General features: G+C 41.5%; 1 protein-coding gene across 1 annotated transcript in view; it reads right to left on the minus strand.

Moving 5' to 3' along the window:
• agmo (alkylglycerol monooxygenase) overlaps window positions 1-20,278 on the minus strand; it is a 61,386-nt gene that overhangs the window by 29,822 nt on the left and 11,286 nt on the right. Inside the window, exons 4-8 of the mRNA XM_080748767.1 lie at window positions 6,243-6,346; window positions 4,578-4,673; window positions 701-767; window positions 543-608; window positions 249-328 (exon numbers count right to left, since the gene is read on the minus strand). Of these exons, the coding sequence (XP_080604893.1) occupies window positions 249-328; window positions 543-608; window positions 701-767; window positions 4,578-4,673; window positions 6,243-6,346 (413 nt within the window). The remainder of the gene's footprint in view (window positions 1-248; window positions 329-542; window positions 609-700; window positions 768-4,577; window positions 4,674-6,242; window positions 6,347-20,278) is intronic.

A 20,278-nucleotide genomic window follows, 5' to 3' on the forward strand; every position in this document is an offset into this window, starting at 1 on the left:
TGGGCAGTTGGGCATGCGGAGGAGAGAACACACCCCACAGCGCCCACAGCGTCCCCGGCGGGAATTGAACCCAGGACCTTCTAGCTGTGAGGCGACAGCACTACAGACTGCGCCACCGTGTCCCCAGTCGACAAGAACTTGACTAAAACTAAAACATTTCAGATAAATATGTAAAAAACGAAATACATTTTTATTCAAAAGCGTATGACTAAAAGTAAAAAAAATATGTGGGAAGTTGGGAAACCAACCTGAACGTTTAAGATTTCAAAGGTTCTGATGGGAAACACCAAGCCGTACACCACTTTGTCTGTCTCTGGAGCAAATGTACCTGAGGAGAGGAGACAGTGGTGCAGTGTGAGCATACCTGGAGGATAGTGGCATGAAACACACTGCTTTAACTCATGCTCTAAAAGAAAAAACAGGCACGTTTATGATTACATTTGCAGCACACGTACAGAGCATTTGTATGTGCATTATCCGCATTTTACAGGAGGACACCATAACCTTATTGATGTATATTACTAATTCATTATCACTCTTACCAAACAATCGGTCCCATATGATCAGAGCTCCCCCGTAGTTCTTGTCAATGCAATAAAGGTTTCGCCCTGTTAATAATGCAATGTTTTAGTGATTCAAAATGATGCCAAATGTATTTACTTCAATCGAAAGACATTGAGTGAATTATAACATATTTTACCATGGTGTACTCTGTGGTGACTGGGGGTGTTGAGGATGAACTCCAGAGGACCTAAGTTTCCGATGACCTGCACGCACAAATGATTACACACTATTACCAACATAGCTCTGAGAGTGTACAAATGGAACCCCATGGACAGACAGGCACCCTGACCAACCAGCAGGAGTTGCTAGTGCAGCAACAAGGATAAACTCTTGCTGGCTTCCCACCTGCAAACAAATTGTGTTTGTTGGAGTGCCTAGATACACTGCACTTATTTAAGTGTGGATTTCGCCCAATGAAAGCCAATTTGTAGACATGTCTTACCATTTTCTAAGCATTTTACTGTAGGTACAAATGCACATTGATATATCTTTTGGTAACACACCCCTTTCAAATGTTGTAAGTGATACCTAAGAACATACTTTCATACAATATAATGTCCCTTTTGTTTGTGGTTTCTTATCGAATGAGTCCCTGTCCAGGTCCTAAACTCAGTGAGTCATGGACTCATGTTGAGGTGGCCAAGTTTCTCATCGGAAAGAACTATATAAATGTCTGGAAGCACAACAAACAGACGGAGGAGGAAAGGTGCCAAACCAGAGGCACGTTAATGCTGCTGATAATGGTTACATCAATTTACATTCTTCTGCAAAACACACGCACTCATGGTCTAGCAAATATGTGTGCCGCACTACAGTATGTAGCATATGCAACTAAGCGAATTCCGAGTAGCCTACATTTTGGTCTAGGTCGGATATACTGTAGTCATACAGCATATAGTTCAAAAACTTTTAATGACTAGACAAATAAAACTCAAATTATTTAAGTGGTTAATCACACAGACACACATAGACACGCACACTCACACACAGTCATACTGTGTACCTGCACGCACGGCACGCACGCACAGACACACGCACACGCACACGCACACGCACACACACACACACACACACACACACACACACACACACACACACTCTAAGAGTCGCTAGAGATCTCATCACATGGAGCCTATATTTCAGTCAGATCAGGTTTCCCTTTGGGTGTGACTTTTACAGAGATTTTGATGTTTCGAGTCGACAAGACAGACCTCTCAATCTGGGGAAATGTGCACGGCTGGACAGAATTTCTCAGTGAGTCATTATTTCCATGTAATGACTGCGTCTGGCAAGCAAGCTCTGAGAGTTTTATCTTGAATGAAAAAGGTCTCTCCACCACTTCACTGCTGCCTCTGTGGCTGGAACGGTGTGGGACTGGTGGGCCAATAAATTACATGACATCAAAAAAAAGTCCATAAAGGAGGCATAAATTACATCCCTTCAAAAAATGGTGACTGTTATGACTGTTTTCGCTAATAGCGTACTAAAAGATGGAAGGTGTTCCAAATCCCTTCATTTCCACTAACGATCCAGGGGATTGTAAAAGTGATACTCCCAGTTACTTTAAAGGGCGGCAGAGTGGTTGTGCTTCTGTTTGGAATATTTCATAAAATCTCATTATTTTTTATTAAATACAGGTTCCATTGCAGCCTTGGGTCTATAAAGGCTAGCTTTAGTAGTCCGTACATTACAATAACAACACAGGGAGGAGAGTGAGATAGCTAGACTAAAGCCCAAATTTACGCTCCGCCATATAGAATAAATCCTGCGTAAGTCAACCACGGTATCTTTTTGACTACACACAGTAGTAGTCAATGGAAATATAATTCATGCAGTATAAATACTATATAATACAGTAGCTGATTGTGGTATGTCCATCACTTTGGCTATAGTAATATTTGGACAGTGTGACTCTGCCAAGGAGTATACAGTATCTGTGTTCTCCAGTGCTTGCAAAGCTTAATCACTTGAATCATTTGAGTCCCTATTCCATTACCCAGTGCCATTAATTTGCCAAACATAGCAGATCTGCAAGCTCACTATGTTAGTCCATGGGCCATACGAGATGTCGGTATCGGAAAGGTGGCAAAGGTTATCATGCATTTTTGAAAAGCTCTATATCTGTTGATTATATTTTGGTATGATAACCCGTTCTGAGACACAGCTAAATTGGTGTTATCAGCCGCTAGAGTTGGTGTCCCATTAACTTTACATTACAGGGGGGGGGGGGGGAAATGTATCTGCTTTAAGTAACATATGAGGGGTCAAACTAGGGGGTTTTCATGATTCTGAATCCATTGCAAGCATCTGTTTTGCACAAAAAACATTCCTTGGGCTAAAAAACAGCCCCACAAGACTATGGTTTAGTGATGAAAAGTGATGAGTCATCACTTTTCACACTTTTGTGGGGGCCGTTTTAGCCCAATGAATGTTTTTTTATGCAAAATAGATGTTTGCAATGGATTTAGAATCATGGAAAACCCCTAGTTTGACCCCTCATATGTTACTTAAAGCAGATTAATTTTTAGCTTTTTTTCCCTGTAATGTAAAGTTAATGGGACACCAAATCTAGCAGCTGATAACACCAATTTAGCTGTGTCTCAGAAAGGGTTATCATACCAAAATATAATCTACAGATATAGAGCTTTTCAAAAATGCATAATAACCTTTGCCACCTTTCCGATACCGACATCTTGTATGGCCCATGGACTATGTGTCCCAACATGCAGTGGTGTAAAGTAACTAAGTCGATTTACTTAAGTACTGTACTTAAGTACAATTTTGAGGTATTTGTACTTTAGGCTGCTCTTTTTGTGCATGGCTGACTAAAAACACAGAGAGCGCATTCTGTCCCAAAGTCAGTGTTGCGCCTGTCAGTCACTTCCAGAACCCTCCCCATTCCGCCTTCGACTCACCCGATTGGACAGAGGGGAGAAACCGGAGAATGTATCTAATCCAGCATAAACGCAAAGTCTGCGCAGCACGCAGAATTCCTCTACTGGCATGAAACCGCTCCATTCCCATTGAAATACATTGGCGGAATGGGGAATCCACTCTCATAGGTACTTTGGTGTGGCCACAGCCTTACTTGAGTATTTCCAATTTCCAATACTTTTACTTCTACTCCACTACATCTTGGCTGTAAATATTTTACTTTTACTCCACTAGACCACTACACTACTATTTACTTTGCAGATATAAATTATAATAATATAATAACATACATTAACCACTTTAGCCCAAGCTCACAATGCGTTGCATCGCAACGCTTTTTGAGCTTGTAGATCTGCTATTCTCAAACATTTTATACTTTTACTTTTGGTACTTTGAGTATATTTTCATACAGATACTTTCTTACTTTTACTCATGTATATTTTGAATTATGGACTACGTAACAGAGTATTTCTATATTGCAGTTGATTGATACTTTTACTTATGTACAAAATGTGAGTACTTTTCCCACCACTGCCAATTGAAATATAAGTAGGTAAGAAAGTAAGTAAGTAAGTAAGGTGGTCAAACCAGACCCAGAGTGATTTGTATATTCATCATTATTGATGCACCTCAGCGCTATGTGTGACAAAAGAAACATGGTTGGTATGCCATGCAAAAACTCTTCTTCGTGTTTGCTAGTCATGGTCCAAATTGTTTCCATGTATGTTCTGTGTTTTTATTAAAGGTTTACTTTATTTGTTGCTCTTTAATAACTGACTCAAATGTCGAAAGATTTGTTTTGGCAAGCCACAACTTTCTCTTGGGACTGCTGCAATCAGGAAATGTGTTTTTGAGGTTAATGTTCCTCCCAGGGGCAACTAGGCCTACAACAAGCAGCCAAGCTTCACTTTCAAAAAACTTCATACGATATGTGCTCATGAATAAACTTCCATGACATCTCAAAAATATTTTTGGACGTCTTCTAAAACCTTTCAATAGCCTGGGGGACGTTCACAAAAACCGCTGAAAACCTCGACACATAATTTAATCTTTGTCGGTGGACCCTGTTGAGTGTTTACCTCTGTGTGGATCCAGAATTGGTAGAGCAGGTTGAATTGGACGTGAACAGCGAAGACAGACGGAGGCACAGCAAGAGCCAAGGGCAGGTAGAAGATCTACAGAGAGCAGCACATCGTTGTTAATCCAATCAATCCAACTTTATTTAGCAGAGCACATTTAAAAAGAACAGAGTTGACCACAGTGATATACAGTCAATAATCCTTTTTATAATAATAATACATACAAAAAACATAGGTGCTAAAACTGTGTTAAAAGCCCTTTAATGATAAAGTAAGGGGCTGGAGTTCAACTATATTTCCCACAAATTGTTATTTTTCAATAAATAACACTTTTGTAAGTAGAATGACCTATCAGAATGACCCATCAGAATAACCTAAATTCAATATCCTATCAGCGAGGGTATAATTATATGGAACTCCCCATTGGAATCAGATAACCACGGATTAATGTTATTATAACCATGTTATAAAAGCAATAATACACTTGAAGCCATGCCAGTGACGTAATATAGTTATTTATTGTATCACAGCTACAGAATTTAAGCAACTCGTCTTTACACTCATATCATGATATAAAGTATGACTGCCTCTTGTGTATTATTACTTAAGAATGGAATAGCAATCCACCCTGCTCCCTAAGTCATTTTTCATGACATTCTTTCATGATTTCCTGTTTTATGTTAAAATATCTCTTTATCTCACTTCAGAGATGTGTGTGTTTTCTCCCTGTGTCTTTGCCTACCAAGCCCCGACTGGTTTCACCTGTCCCTCATTATATTATCGCTAGTGTATTTGTGTGTTCCCCTTAGTGCCAAGTACCTCTTTTAAGCCCAAACCACACCAATGCAACTAGTCCCAACTCCTTGCAACACCTTGCAGCAAAACAGTTTTTTCTTTTTAAATATTTGTTTTTGGGTTTTTATGCCATTATTGATAGGACAGTAGACTGACAGGAAATGGGGGAGAGACGGGGAGTGACATGCCACAGGGAAAGGTCGTCCGGATCGGGAATCGAACTGGCGACGCCACCAGGCATCCCTGCCTATGTGGCAATGCCTAAGTGGTATGCGCCCGGACCAGTAGGCCAGCGGGTGCCCCACAGCAGCAAAAAAGTTTTAAGGACATTCTACACTACACCAATGCAGCTCCTTGCAACTGCCATTGCGGATAATGATTGAGAGTAGTTACAAGTAGTCATTGTGAATCATTGTTGTGGAGTGGGCTTTAGTGCCAGCTCAACTTTGTACCCAGTGCCCCTTTCAGTGCCAGTTTATCTTACCCATACCCAATGCCTAGAGTTCTAGCCTTTCTCGTGTTTAAATCTCTTGGTATTTTTCATCTCTGCTTTGTTTACCCAAGCCCCGGATATAATTTGTTGTATTTGATCTCTGCTTCATTTACCGGATCTCGCCTTTGTAATCCCCTCGCTAGATTCGTTTGCATATCTAGATTTCCGTGTTGTTGTTTTTTTTGTATCTCTGCTTCGTTTACCTGGACCTTTTCTTTGTCTTCTCCTTGCCACATTTGTTTGCATATATTTTGCCTGACTACCCTGTGTATACTGATCCTCTGCAAGTAAACACTGTTTTTGATTAAGAGTCGTGCCATTGAGTCCCTCTTGCCAGTAACTCCGCCAGCCGTTACGGTTTGGAGCGGAACCCTTACCCATGATGAAAGCTGCTGGGTGAGAGACTGTCTGAGAGCAGTGGGGAGGTTGAAGTACTCTGAACTGTGGTGTACCTGGTGGGCTGCCCACAGGACGGCCACCTCTGAGAAATGAACACACGCGCACACACACACACACACACACACACACAAACACAAAGTAAGAGACGGAGAGAAAGATACAACTTAAATCACCACAGTTCCAAGTGCCCAAAGAAAGCTTTAAATTCATGAGGCCATCACCTATGAGTAATACATACAGTAAGAGCAAACAGCAGGCACACAACTTTCCACGCGATCGTTCAAGCACTTGCTCCACACACATCCAGCTGCCTCTGCATCATCAGCGCGACAAGTGATTTATCTCAGAAAATCAACCCCCGGATGAGTAACCAGACACCTCCATCCCCAGAAGGAGTCATTGTGGTCCTGCTCCTAAAGTCTTGATGAAAAGCTAACGCTTAAAGCACGATACTTCGCTGTGCGACGGTGTTCCGCGCCAAACGCAGACACAATCTACAAACTTGCGACGCGTCACATCTCAACATGTTGTGACATTGTATATCGGCTATGTTCAGTGTGGGGCACTGTCATACGACAGAGTATAAATAATGACATAAACAGCCTGACTGGCCATTGCTGGTGGTGGGGGACACTAGGCTATTATGACAGCAGGGGTATAAGGGCTGCAGCTGGTTCAAGTCCAGCCCGAGCTCCCAGTGCTCCAGTTTACATTCCTCTGCTGTGTTGTGATACTTGCTACATTAATATCAGTGTTACACTTCATTTTAACATCCAAAAGGAACATGCTTGTTAAGTTTCACTGGATCTCCGGCCCTTTTCCGGACCACCCTGTCTAGCGTGTGCGTTTTGGCACCTACCAGACACGTTGGCTCCTTTTGGCCATACATGAGAGGGCAGTAACCTTCAAATATTGCGGGACCGCAAAGACTCATAATAGGCTATCTATAGTAATGTATACATTTCAATAAAAGCAGTTGAAGTTTATTAAATTGGGTTAAAGTTCCTGTAGCAGGCCTTGATGTGTGATTATGCCATAATGATAAAACAAATTAACTCAACTAAAATGTACAGGATACCAAGGCATGGGATCGGAATTGTGGGGTTTAGTAGATGAAAGGAAGTACTGCAATGTCATGGCCTGAAGCACATGCACAAAGACAGAAATACACGCACGCACGCACGCACGCACGCACGCACGCACGCACGCACGCACGCACACACACGCACGCACAGCATCACTCTCACTGGGATAACTCCATTCTATTTTGAGAGATCGTTCAAAAGACATGTCATGAAGAACGACACATATGCCTTTTTTCACTGTTTAATAAACTTGTGAATTCTATTGAGACCGGCTACCATAAAACCCAATGGGTCGAGGCCACACCACCTGAACAAACACCGCCACAAAAGAAAGTGAGTTTGAAGGTGTGCATATTATGATATTACGTGCCTGTGAAGAGAGCGGCGTTACAATCTGACCATATTATACAGTAACAGCCAGCAGCCAGAGCACGGTCAACCATCTCCAATCAGGGAGCCTCGAGAGGACGTGGAATTCCAGTATATTTACTCAAGTATAGGGCTGTCACGATATGACATTTTACATGACCATTAATTGTCACTCATATAATTGGCGATTAACGATTTAATTGTGTTTTTTTTTTGTCTTTGACAATTACATTTCTGTTTGGCTTTTAGGCTTTGAAGTTGCACATGGCAGATATGACACAAAACCTAAATACACAAAGAAATTACTGACATATTTGACAACTTACTACTTAAAAAATAACATTGATAGTGGAAATAGCCGATCTACAAGCTCACAACGCGTCGCGATGCGACGCGTTGTGAGCTTGTAGATCTGCTATTTCCACTATTTCTGACATTTTTCAACATTCACGATTATGACGATTATGACAAAATAATTGCGATAATGTCAAATAATCACGATTAGACGATTATGTAATAATTGTGACAGCCCTACTCAAGTACTGTACTTAAGTAGAATTTTGAGGTATTTTTTTTACTTTACTGGAGTTTTCAGTACTTTTACTTCTACTCCACTACATCTCAGAGACAAATATAATATTGTACTTTTTACTCCACTACAATTATTTGAAAACTTAATAACTAGTTACTTTGTAGATTTGGATGATTATTACAAAACAGACATGAACCACTTCCGATCTAGCCGATCTACAGGCTCAGAATGCATCGCAACGCATTGTGAGCTTGTAGATCTGCTATAGTTTCAAAAGATTTTGAAACTTGTGAGATGGGACATTCAGCATGAGTACTTTCTACTTTTGGTACTTTAAGTATATTTTGATACCAATAATTTTGTACTTTTACTCAAGTACATTTTTTACTTTGAACTTTTAATTTTTTGTAACAGATTATTTCCACATTGCAGTATTGATACTTTTTTGAGTACTTTTCCCACTGTGGAGTTCGTCAAGCCTTGGATACGGCGAGGGGAAACCCCTATTAGCTCCCGCCGAAAAGTAACGTTTTGACCAATGCTCCACACCTCACTTATTCCGTACGTTATTGCTGGATTTCAGCTGGTGTGGGAGAGTAAATGTCACATGGAATATTCTCAACAGTGTCAATATGGTGTCAAACAGTGTACTTTAGAGTGAAGTGAAATGGGCTCAATAAGGCTGACTTTATTTCAAACTTTATTTGCCCTCTCAACACCACTGACAGAAGCCTGCTGCTCAGCCATGAATGTGAAAGGCGGGTAAGGAAATGTTGGGAGGAGAGAAGGCTGTTTAATCGTTACTTTTCTGTGCACTTTCAAATAACTGCACTATATTACATTTTAATGTACAAAGTAAATGTTTGTGAGGAGAAGAGAAGAGAAGAGAAGAGAAGAGAAGAGAAGAGAAGAGAAGAGAAGAGATTTTTAATGAAAATTATAACGGAAATAGTTGTTGGAAATGGAAAGTTAATGGTGATAAACATAACAGATACTAAGAAACTAAGTCCTTATATTATATAAACTAGCCCTTACCCGTTCAAAGATATGAGCTCCAAAATGATGTGCAGTGTGTGGGTTATGGGATGTGCACTGTGCATACAGTATATGAGGGATGGAAAGTAACTTTAACTGGTGCTTGCATGATAATATGTAGGAGCATCAATGTAAGAAATACCCGTTTCGTTTAATGGCTACAGAGATACATCCCCCCCGCCTGCATACACACCCGCCTGCCTGCACACACACACAGAGCTGGTTAAACATGTTGCCTCATGCTAGATGCAGAATAGATGTGCCTCATGCTAGATGCAGAATAGATAGTAGATACACCATAAAAATGCTAATATACAGCATATGATTTGTGAAAGTGACAAACGGGCTTCACAGTTATGTCAGGTGTGTTCATATGCTAATGGTGATGCGATTTCAGATCAATTGCTCCAGCCACTGATGAGAAACGCTGTTTCAGACAGACACTCAGACAGACAGACAGACAGACAGACATTCGGAAAATTATATGTTTGATGGTGCTATAGATATAATATTCTGTTAAAAAGTCAAAGTGTCTATGTGCATCTTGCTAAGAGACATAGATGGACAAACAGAGAGCATAATCTAGCCTTTGTTTAATTCCAACAGCCTGAATCTTTTTTTCCCCTACAACTCAGTGGACTCCTGCATGGTGCAGGAGTCCCGGGCTGGGGGGTGGGGAAAAGATTGATGCTCGTTGTCATTGATAGGAAGTAGGAACCGCTAGGCTTCACTGCAAGCCCATGTCCTCATCTCTGTGCTCGACGGGACGCTGCATAGTTTGGCAAGGCCTATTCAGGAGGGAAGCCCTGTTAATGATGAGAACCAATGCCACAGAGCCCACTTTCCCAACAAGAGCAGAAGGCACTGAGGACCATGCGTCCATATGGCCTCTAGTGGGGTCGATGTGCAATTGATTTCTCAGGGATAATGGGGACAGTAATGCCAATGTGGACTTGGTGATGGAGGCAGACCTTAGTTAGTTTGAAAAAACAGTTATGTCACAGGCAGACAAAGCAAGCTGATGTAATACTGTATAATCTTGAGTGAAGATCTTCAATCAAATAATGTATGCCTCCAATAATTCATAATCATCAGTCATAGTCATGTGATATGTAGAAGAGAAATCATGTGAGAGTATATATACAGTGAGTCAGTGTTTAACTGTTTATGTCCATGATGAAACCTGTCACACACAGTGCTTACATAACATATGTCATATAATTACGACAAAGTCCTATGTGAACGCCATAAAGTTAGTGCGATGGGAACCAGCGATAAATGGCTTTGGCTACATCAAGTAAAGCATTGGATAACAGTGTCAATAAACAGCTATGAGTGGTAAAAAAAAAACAACAACACCTCCATTAGATTGTAGAAAGAAAGCTGAATGACTCTCTTTAACCACTCAACCCTTTCAAATACCTGCCTTATGAAACCGTTTTACAGCAATATCAATCAAATGTTGAAATCAGCACCCTCTGTGACAAACCCTGGCATTAACAGCACGGTCCCTGGTGTGTGAGTGGTGGGATGCCTTGTCAGTCATGTGGGTAATGGGCTGTGAACAGCTTTCCAGTGTTTGGATTGGAGGGCGCTTGGATGGGGTGCCAACCTAAACACAATGGGCTGTGCTCTGTGGGCCGGTGGGCCGGCTCCCCTCTGCCACTGCCGTACTTCATGCTGTCCACACAGCTCAGTCACACACAGTAAACCAAACACACTGTAACCCTGGTCAGGCCCACTTACAGCTCTCGCTAACAGTGTGTTAAAAGCCGTACGGGTGAGGTAAAGCACCTATTCAAATATTAACTCCATTTCATATCATTTTGTTATGTGTCTCTCTGTTATGTTCTTCGTAATTCTATTTGATTATTTATTCCAATTACATTTTAATTCTACTATTTTATTCTGTCCCATTACAAAATCCTAGTTTGTGTTCGATGCATTTTTGCATGTTGTGGTACGCGTTTTGTTTATAGAATAGGAGGATGTCCCCATGTTCATTCACACGCCTCCGATCAGACTGTGTCATCACTCAGCAGTGTCAGCAGTGGAAATTGCTTTGTCTGTCAACATGGGGAAGTGTGTCTGTGTGTGTGAGGCTGCCAGAGCACATGAGGGCAGCAGACTGCTGGCCCGTGTGCCGCTGCTGAGCTCAGCTGCCTGGTGGTGTCGCTGAGACACTCGTAATCAGGACTCGACTTGACTCCTCGCCTTGTCAAACCGTAGTGTACATAAGCTGTGGCCTGAAATCACACAGACTACAACGCTGCAGAGATACGGATGCGCACAGGTGCGGATAATCCAAGTTTGTGTGCACAAAGGAAGGCCTACATACACACATAACCACAGACAGACACACACACGCACGAGACGGAGTGCGCGAGAGCACGGTGACCTGCGGGCCACTGTTGATGTTATCTCTGGAACCCCTGAAGTGTTTTGTGGGTCTCTCTCGTAGCGCAGCGAGGGGCGAGCCCCCCACGTCCCCTCCTGTCGGCCCTCTCCTGCGGCGGATCAGGGACACGCAGTCAGGGTGAAGATTTATGGAGACGTGGCCTCCCGGGGGGAGGTTAACCCCCGCCCTGCCACACAGACAGGAGGAGCTCCTCTTTTTAAACAATAACATCCACATCAGCAGCGCCTCCTCGAGGGACGCACGCGGAGAGGAGGGGAGCAGAGAGGAGAGGAGAGCAGAGGAGTACTGAGCACAGGGGCGTCACAAGGGAGGGAAAAGTGGGTCTGAGTTACTAAAGCCCAAGCTGGAGGGGCCTTAATTATTTTATACTATCGGTGCCGCGCTGTGAGCTTGTAGATCTGCTATTTTTTAAAAGTCGTAAAAATGTGTGAAAATCTTTGGATATGGGTCAGTGACGTGACGCCCCAAAAAACATGTTTTTAAAAAAACTTTAAATAGCAGGCATAAAAATTATTTACTTTTGTTCTACTCACTCTCAACTTTATGGAAACACATTTTGTTTTTAGATATTTTATTGGAATCAGACTTTATTGAGCAGTTTGTTGTACTTGTGCCTAAAACCGTCATCTGGTGTGACATGACAATAATTGTTCATAAAATGAAAATGGAGTACACCTTTCTTAAGTTACTCACTTTATCAAAGTCCTTTATCATAACTAACCTGTGATCCACTATAGTTTTGTGAAAATTAATTGAATCTGTATATTTTTTTCATAATCAACACTCTGTGTGAGGCCCATGTTGTCGATCTTTCAACATATTTTAATTTTATTCTGACAAAAACTTTCTTTAAAATTACACAAATATTTGTGACTCTTCCTGATACTATTTTCTATGTAAACCATACACATTTTTTCGGTTTCATCATTAATAAAGGTATGATTTCTCACTATTTGGAATGTCACACCAGATGACTTAGTGTCACACCAGATGACCATATCTTCATGTGTCAAAGCAAACTGTGTTTTAACCTACCTATTAGTGAGTACTGAACTTTACTGATTGATTAAACAATTACCCAGGAAAAACAGCAACAGTAAAATTGCTTTAACATTAAATAACATGGCCTTAATATTTCTGAACAGGATAGTATTGTTGGGCCTTAACATAGGATAACAAAGAATTGTAGTAGTAGATGGATGATGAGGATGTGCACAGGAATGCTACGCACACCTAAGTCTTCTGCCGGCCCACGGCAGAAGGATCTTAAAGAGACAATAAGGTGCATAGCCACACTGGGAGCCAAGGTAACATTTTATTAACACCAATTATTGGAAACAACTCAGCATTCAGGTGTATTACTTTTTTCCGAAGTCTCCTGAACTTGAACACAGCATTTTGAGTTGAACAAATTTATTTACGAATCATGTCGTTACACCACATCTCCACTAGCTAAAGAGTGCTGGGTTGTGCAACTCCGAAAATAGCTGATCTACAAGCTCTCGCAGCACAATGCGTTGAGAGCTTGTAGATCAGCTATTTTCGCTATGTTTGTCTCGGGTCCCACCTTACCTCATTGTCCAGTCCAGTGAGTGAAAGTACAAAAGTATTAGATTAGATTAGAATAGACATTTAGACTGCATTGTACATCAGCCAGTCACATTTGGTGAGGGTATCTAGACATTTAGACTGTATTGTACATCAGCCAGTCACATTTGGTGAGGGTAGCAAACCGTTTGCCCTGTTGCGGTTCTGCTATGCCACAGACAACTTCCTGCTCTTTGTAGAAAATGCAGTCTCGCCCCTTTGGCCAGACAAAACCATTTTTCATTTTTCCAAGTTGATTCATGCAGTTTATCTCTAGCCCCTCCTTATTAATGGTAACAATCTGCCCCACATATGGCTTTCCCTCATATTTGATTATGACAAACTGTCCTTGTGTGTATTCATCTGAGGAGGTGTCTGAATCCTCAGCTTGGGCCTCTCCAATAGATGCACTTGTGTCCAGCACCTGAGTAGAAGACCTTCAGGAGGAGACATTTAAATGTAATTTATTTGTCAGGTAGATTGTTTTTAGTAGTAAAATGTAATTACTAGCAAGTCCTCAAGTTTGCCAAGTATGTTATACTCACTGAGCTCCGGAAGCTGTTTTGGGCCTGCAGCTGACCTGGGAAGGGGGCAGTTCCGCAGATGGGCCACCACTTAGTTAAGGAAGAAAAGGAATGAATGGATGACATAAGTTACTTTATTGTCATTAAACAGGTACAATTACAGGTATCATAAAATTGGCAAAGAGAATGATTTAGTTATACTTACTCATCACTTGTCTTGTCACCTGGCACCTCAGCCCTGGAGACTTGGTCGAACTGTAATTTCCGTGGGTTGTGACAGGTGCAGATCTGAGGAAACTGGCAGAAACAACTCAGGTCTCTGTAAACTATCTTTCCCGGGAAGATAGAAAGAACCTGGTGCGTAGTGCTGATGCCAGTCACTGGACGCACTGATGGAGGGACCATTTCATCCATGTTGGATATCTTCTCTTCTTCGATCCACATGACAGTGACTTTTTCAGAGGACTTCTGTAAATACTCACACAGATCCCTCTGTGTTTGTAGGTCACTGCCTCCGAGGACAGGTCTGCCTTACGCTTCAGCACCCCTCCCACACCATCAGGTGCGCCCTTTCCATGGGAACGCTCTGAAAAGTTCCAGGTGACCCTCTTGAATCCCCATGTATAAGGAATGCTGCTCATGAGGAAGCAGTTTGTGCGATTCCGGTACTGGGTTGCTGGCCCATCACTGAGGACATGCAGGGTGTCAATTGCATTGTCTTGTTTTCCTCGGAAATCATCAATAACTGGCTTGATGTGTGCCCACACAGCACGCTCATCATGGCGTAAGGACTGTGAAATGGTGGCATAGCACTGGGAGCCACTGACTGATTAGGCAACTCCGGTATGCACTGTTGCCTGCTGCCTATTGCCACCAAAATGAAACGGCTGAATCTCTGTGTTTAGTTTACATGCATAGTTCTCAGAAAAGTCTATATGCAAGACCATTTCATTGGGTTGGATGCTCTCCTTGATGTGTCTGAACTGCTTCACCTGATGAAGCCAGTTGAGCTGATGACTTGCAATCGCACTGAGCCTCTGGTTGAACACATCAGTGAGTCCAAATTAATCAATTTATTTGAATTGTGCTAAATCTATAACTAGTAGTCCTACTTTTTTTCCTTCTTTTTTTTGTTTTGCTGTATCCAAGTAAGGATAAGAACAGCTATGGTTTTGTTTAAATGCCCTTCCTCCATATCCATTCATTCATCACTATACAGTATGTTTGTGTATTTTGGAAATAATAAAATCACATTTTCTGTACCACCCATTTTCTGTTGTCAAGTGTCTTATATTAACTGCTTATAACGGATAGTTATTATAAAGTGTTACCACAATATAAGGTTTAGGTTTCTGTGAAGGGGTTTCTGCTCTGTCTGATGAATTTGCTGTATCACCGAATGAAGCTAAATTAAATTATGTAAAAATGTTTAAAACGTTGTTTTAAACATGTTAAAATGTTTTAAATGGACAAAAGAAACATGGGACTTGTTATTTATTGTTATGTCTGTAGGAAAATACAGTATATATCATCTGGTGTGACAATCAAGTCATCTGGCGTGACAAGCAGATATGTCACACCAGATGACGAAGTGTCATACCAGATGACGTTTTCTGCATTTAGGACTACCTTGAGGCTACCAGGTACACATTAGCATGCTAACAACATGCTAGCTATAACAAAACAACCTAGATTTACATGTAATTATGACCAAAGTTTCAAATAACTTTTGCTTTATTAATGAAAAAGGTGTCACACCAGATGACATCCAGAAGTGCCACACTTGTCAAAGTTTCAACAAGATGGCATTTCATGAAAATGTTAAAATCATAACTCACCTCAGACACCTGTCTTGCAGTTGTGCTGGGAGTGCTGAATAGCCTTACAGAAGAAGGACCTCTCTAGCCCAGTAGGTGTCCAAATTATTGCCTGTTTAATTTTTCCAAACTAGTGTCACACCAGATGATTTTGGTTTGGGGGACAAAATCTTTTTGATCAGAAATGACTGAAAACATTATGCTTGGACTTTGAAAAGATATAGGCTCACAAATAGACATTTTTTTTGCCTAAATTCATTTTTAAATGAATTTTAGCAATTCTTTTTCTTAGTTTTATTCAAGTTCCCACTTTGAGAAACAAGGTCGGGACAGTCACACCAGATGACATTTACCATGTTTGGTTGAAGATTCTGAAGAAATGAGGAATGAAATGTTTTAATCTTGAGTAAGTTCACATAAAGCTTAATGTCCTGCACAATATTCAGAAGGTTTTTGACAAATATATTTTTTATTTATACATGTTTGACACCGAGGACAGCGAAAACGCTACGTCACGTCACCCACCCATATATGTATTTTTTAAGCAAACTTTTGTGACTCTAATTTTGCTTGTGGGGGCTCCCTGGAACTAAATATTTTTAGATGGGAGACATACATTAGGTTTTTCAAAAAAAGGATTTGAAATATTCAAAGACAAATTTTCAAGATTTTTCAAAAATAGCAGATGTACAAGCTCGCAGTCGCAGCGTGGCGCTGAGGGCTTGCATATCTGCTATTTTTCAATAGTTAGTTAAAGCACAAAATAATGCATAATGCATTCCCAGTCTAAATGCGTTAAATCCCCTCCCCCTATGAAGAACATTCATGGGGGGCCCACAGTGAATCCTTGGACCCAGGGCCAAGAATTTGGTGCGACACCCCTGACTGAGCACATCTGTTTGTCTTAACAACTGGTGCTGTCTGCAGGGCTGGAGGAGTGGGAGGGGGTGTGGAGTGCAGGACACTAGCCAAACAGATGCACCAGAACACTGGTGCACGGATAAGGATGGGCGGAGATCGGATATATGCATGAGTATGAAACACATGCTGCCGTAGGTGAATATGAAAACAGCTGAGCAGCAATTAAGCACACGCAAGCACACGCACGCACACAAACGTGCACGCACACAGTCGAAGCGTTCACGCATGCGCACAGCCGCACACATGTGATGATATACAGTGGTGTAAAGTAACTAAGTACAATTCTGAGGTATTTGTGCTTTAGCTGAGTATTTCCAATTTCCAATACTTTTACTTCAACTACAGTACATCTCGGATCCAAATATTGTACTTTTCTTTTTACCACTTTAGCATTTAGACCCTGTGCAGACCTTCTCCTTCTCTACAGTGTTACCTATTTGATCCAGCTTTTTTCCCCCAGATTTTCACAGGTCCATGTCACAATACAAAAATAAAATAATAATACAAATTGACTGAAAGAATTTCCATTGTGTAAAGTCCCAGGGCAGAGGGCCTTGAATAACAGCCCAGCTCCTGAAAAAATGTTGCACAACCAGTCCCTTGTCCATTCATGGGCAGGCGGCCAATTAATCAACTTGCTCATATAGGATGCACATTTTTGCTATTGTTTTCATGGGGTGACAGCGGAGGGGGGTTTGGGCATTTCGGCTGGTATTTCGCCTACCCCGAATCTCGGATACACTACTGAAACGCACGCACGCATGCACGCACGCATGCACGCACGCACGCACGCACGCACGCACGCACGCACACGCACAGTCGCACACACACACATCCCTGATGACATCAATATTACGTTAAATTACTGACATCGTAGACTGACCTCCAAGTACTATGATAATACTGTGTAGGTACTGCACTCTGTACTAACATTGTTAGATAATAAATGGGTCATGCTTTACCTTCCTATCTAATCTTAGTGTTACAGTTCAAGGCACTTGAGGCCATGTCCAGCAATAACTTTGTTAATTTGTTTTAGCCTTTACCCTTAGCCTTTACCCTTTATATATCAACAACTTGAACCCTGTGTCCATATTCTGATAACTTCAGCCAAAAATAGCAGATCTACAAGCTCACAACGCCTTGTAGATCGGCTATTTTCGGCAAAGAGGTTTGGTGTAGAGGGGGAAAAGAGCAGACTAAGTACAGTAATGATTCAGGTGGTTAAATATCTGAAAACACAAACTGACATGAATCCAAAATACACTGATGGCTGTCAAACGATGAAACTATATGGAATCTATGAAGAGGTTGTGGGGGTCCCTGCTTCAGCTCTCTCTCAGCTGAGGGGTTCTTGGCCTGAAAAAGTTGAAGACCCCTGCATTACACTTTACTCAGTTCAAGGGGCAAATCATTAAGGTTGAATAGACTTTATTGACAAGAATGGAAGCATACAATATAACAGCAGCAGAGATATAAGCAATATAGATGAGCCAACAATGAGCATCCTATAGCCTAAGCAGCAGCATGAATACAGCAGCATGAATACAGCATAAACTAGACTACATGCGGAACATTAAGATGGCCATGGATTCGACCCTCGGATCATAGTGCCGCGTCCACGATAAATGATTAAGCTATTATCGTGACTGAAGCTCTCCGCGGTCACATGATCCGAGACCCCACGCAAGGGATAGCCTAATCCTGAGGTGGAAGTTGGGGACGGAGGTGGGGCGCTGAGTTTGGCAACTGAACACTGAACAGGTTAGTACCCTTGATATATTCTGAGTAGGGGGGGGGCGGAATATAAGACTCCGCCCACCTGGGGCGCGCCGCCAACCTCTGAGATCTCCCCCTTGAACTGGCTACGTCATTCTTCCTGCGCTCTATTACTTTTATTGGCTGGGCCCTGAGATCATCTGATCCCTTGATTCATGATCATTGAAAACTACAATAGAATCTGAAGTGGCTACACCAGCGCTAGACACACACACACAACTTACACAATATGGTGTAATCAAACCCACTTCTGACTGCGTATGACTTAACGGTGCCATTTTGAATTAGTAACCCAGGGACAGCATTTCCTATCACAGTCAGCACCCTTAAAGCATACAAATCACACTGCCAAGAGGAGCATTCGATAAGACAGTAAACAAGCCTCAATATGACTCGGATGCATGTTAGCCACGGCGGTACCGTACAACAGCAGAAAATGTGGTGAGACAGCTTCAGCATAATTCCATTACCTCACATATAATCAATGTATGGGACGACGGACTGGCTGATTAATGGCTTTGGGCCTGAACGGCTAGATATAGACGTCCTCTAAAGAGCAGAGCTGCTATTAGTGGGACTTGTGATATGAGGTTAGAATAAACAGAATCACCAGGGCTGTCAACAACACGGCCGCATCAGAAACAAGTCCACCTCTGACTTACCCAAAACCATCTGGCTGCAGCCTGTTTAGAATAGAATTGTTTGGAACATACTGTATATAGATAGACTGCCTCTATTTGTTTAAAAAGTAGTGATTTGTGATGAAACGTATCAGCAACAACAAAGCTTGGGCCAGAATCACTCAGGATTCTTCTCGCTATACTGTAGGTACTGTACAGGTGTAGCTACTTATTTCCCACGGTTAATCTATTTACACAAGGTACTGTAAATAGAGCAAGTGCCTCCATTCTTAACATAATTATCTTCTTAGACCTAGACAAAGCCAACATGGCTATTTATAGAGAAAAATAAGTGATAAGAGACTACTTGCTTTCAGACTTTTTAGCAACACCTACAGTATATACTATATTTTACGGAATCTGTGTGATCTAAAATATATACTATATTTTACGGAATGTAAATGTGTGTGTGTGTGTGTGCGTGCGTGCGTGAAAGCCTGTCATATAAAATCTTCCTGGATATAACCCTGACAGCATCAGACCATTCGGTCCCAAACTGCCATGTGACCCAGAGGTGTTCAGGGTCAAATTGCAAATTGGACCATCCAACGGTGTCCGTGCACTAAAAATTATATATATATATATATATATATATATATATATATATATATATATACACACACACACTAGTGTACGGTATATTATCTGTAGACAATCTGGGATATAGCCTACAGACCATCGGCTTCTCTGATTGGCCAACTCAAACCACCTGCTTCAAGGATTGGCGAAGCGGCACATCACATTTGTGCGGCGAAGACAGTATAAGTGCCTGATTGGCTAACCCAAGCAGTCGGCTTAACTGATTGGCTAAGCTTTGCATAACATTTGTGCCGCATGTCAGTATAAATTGAACGACTTGCATCGTTTTTCAACATTCATGTCTCCAATAGTCCATCTCCCAAAGGGCGCCAATCTAGTATATTGGTAATTAGCTTAAAGATTATGCTTATTATGATGTGCACTACTAATAAAAGGATCACACAAATAGTGTTACATCAATTAAAACTGTCTACATGAAAAGTTATTCAAACATTTAGAATGTTGTCCATGTAAATTAAGGAACAAAAGGGGACACAAAATAAAGTATACTCAGCTACTGTAGTGGCTGTAAATTAAAGACCTAGTGAAATGAAAAATACGTTTTTCACACTTTTAGAGCTTATCCGTGGTAATCATATGGGCATTCCTAACACTAGATGGCAAAACTATGTATTACTCATTGTAAACTTAATGAGCACAATAAAATATGTATCTGAAAACATTATC

The sequence above is a fragment of the Nannobrachium achirus genome (genome assembly GCF_963921795.1).
Source record: "Nannobrachium achirus genome assembly, chromosome: 2".
NCBI classification, from domain to species: domain Eukaryota; kingdom Metazoa; phylum Chordata; class Actinopteri; order Myctophiformes; family Myctophidae; genus Nannobrachium; species Nannobrachium achirus.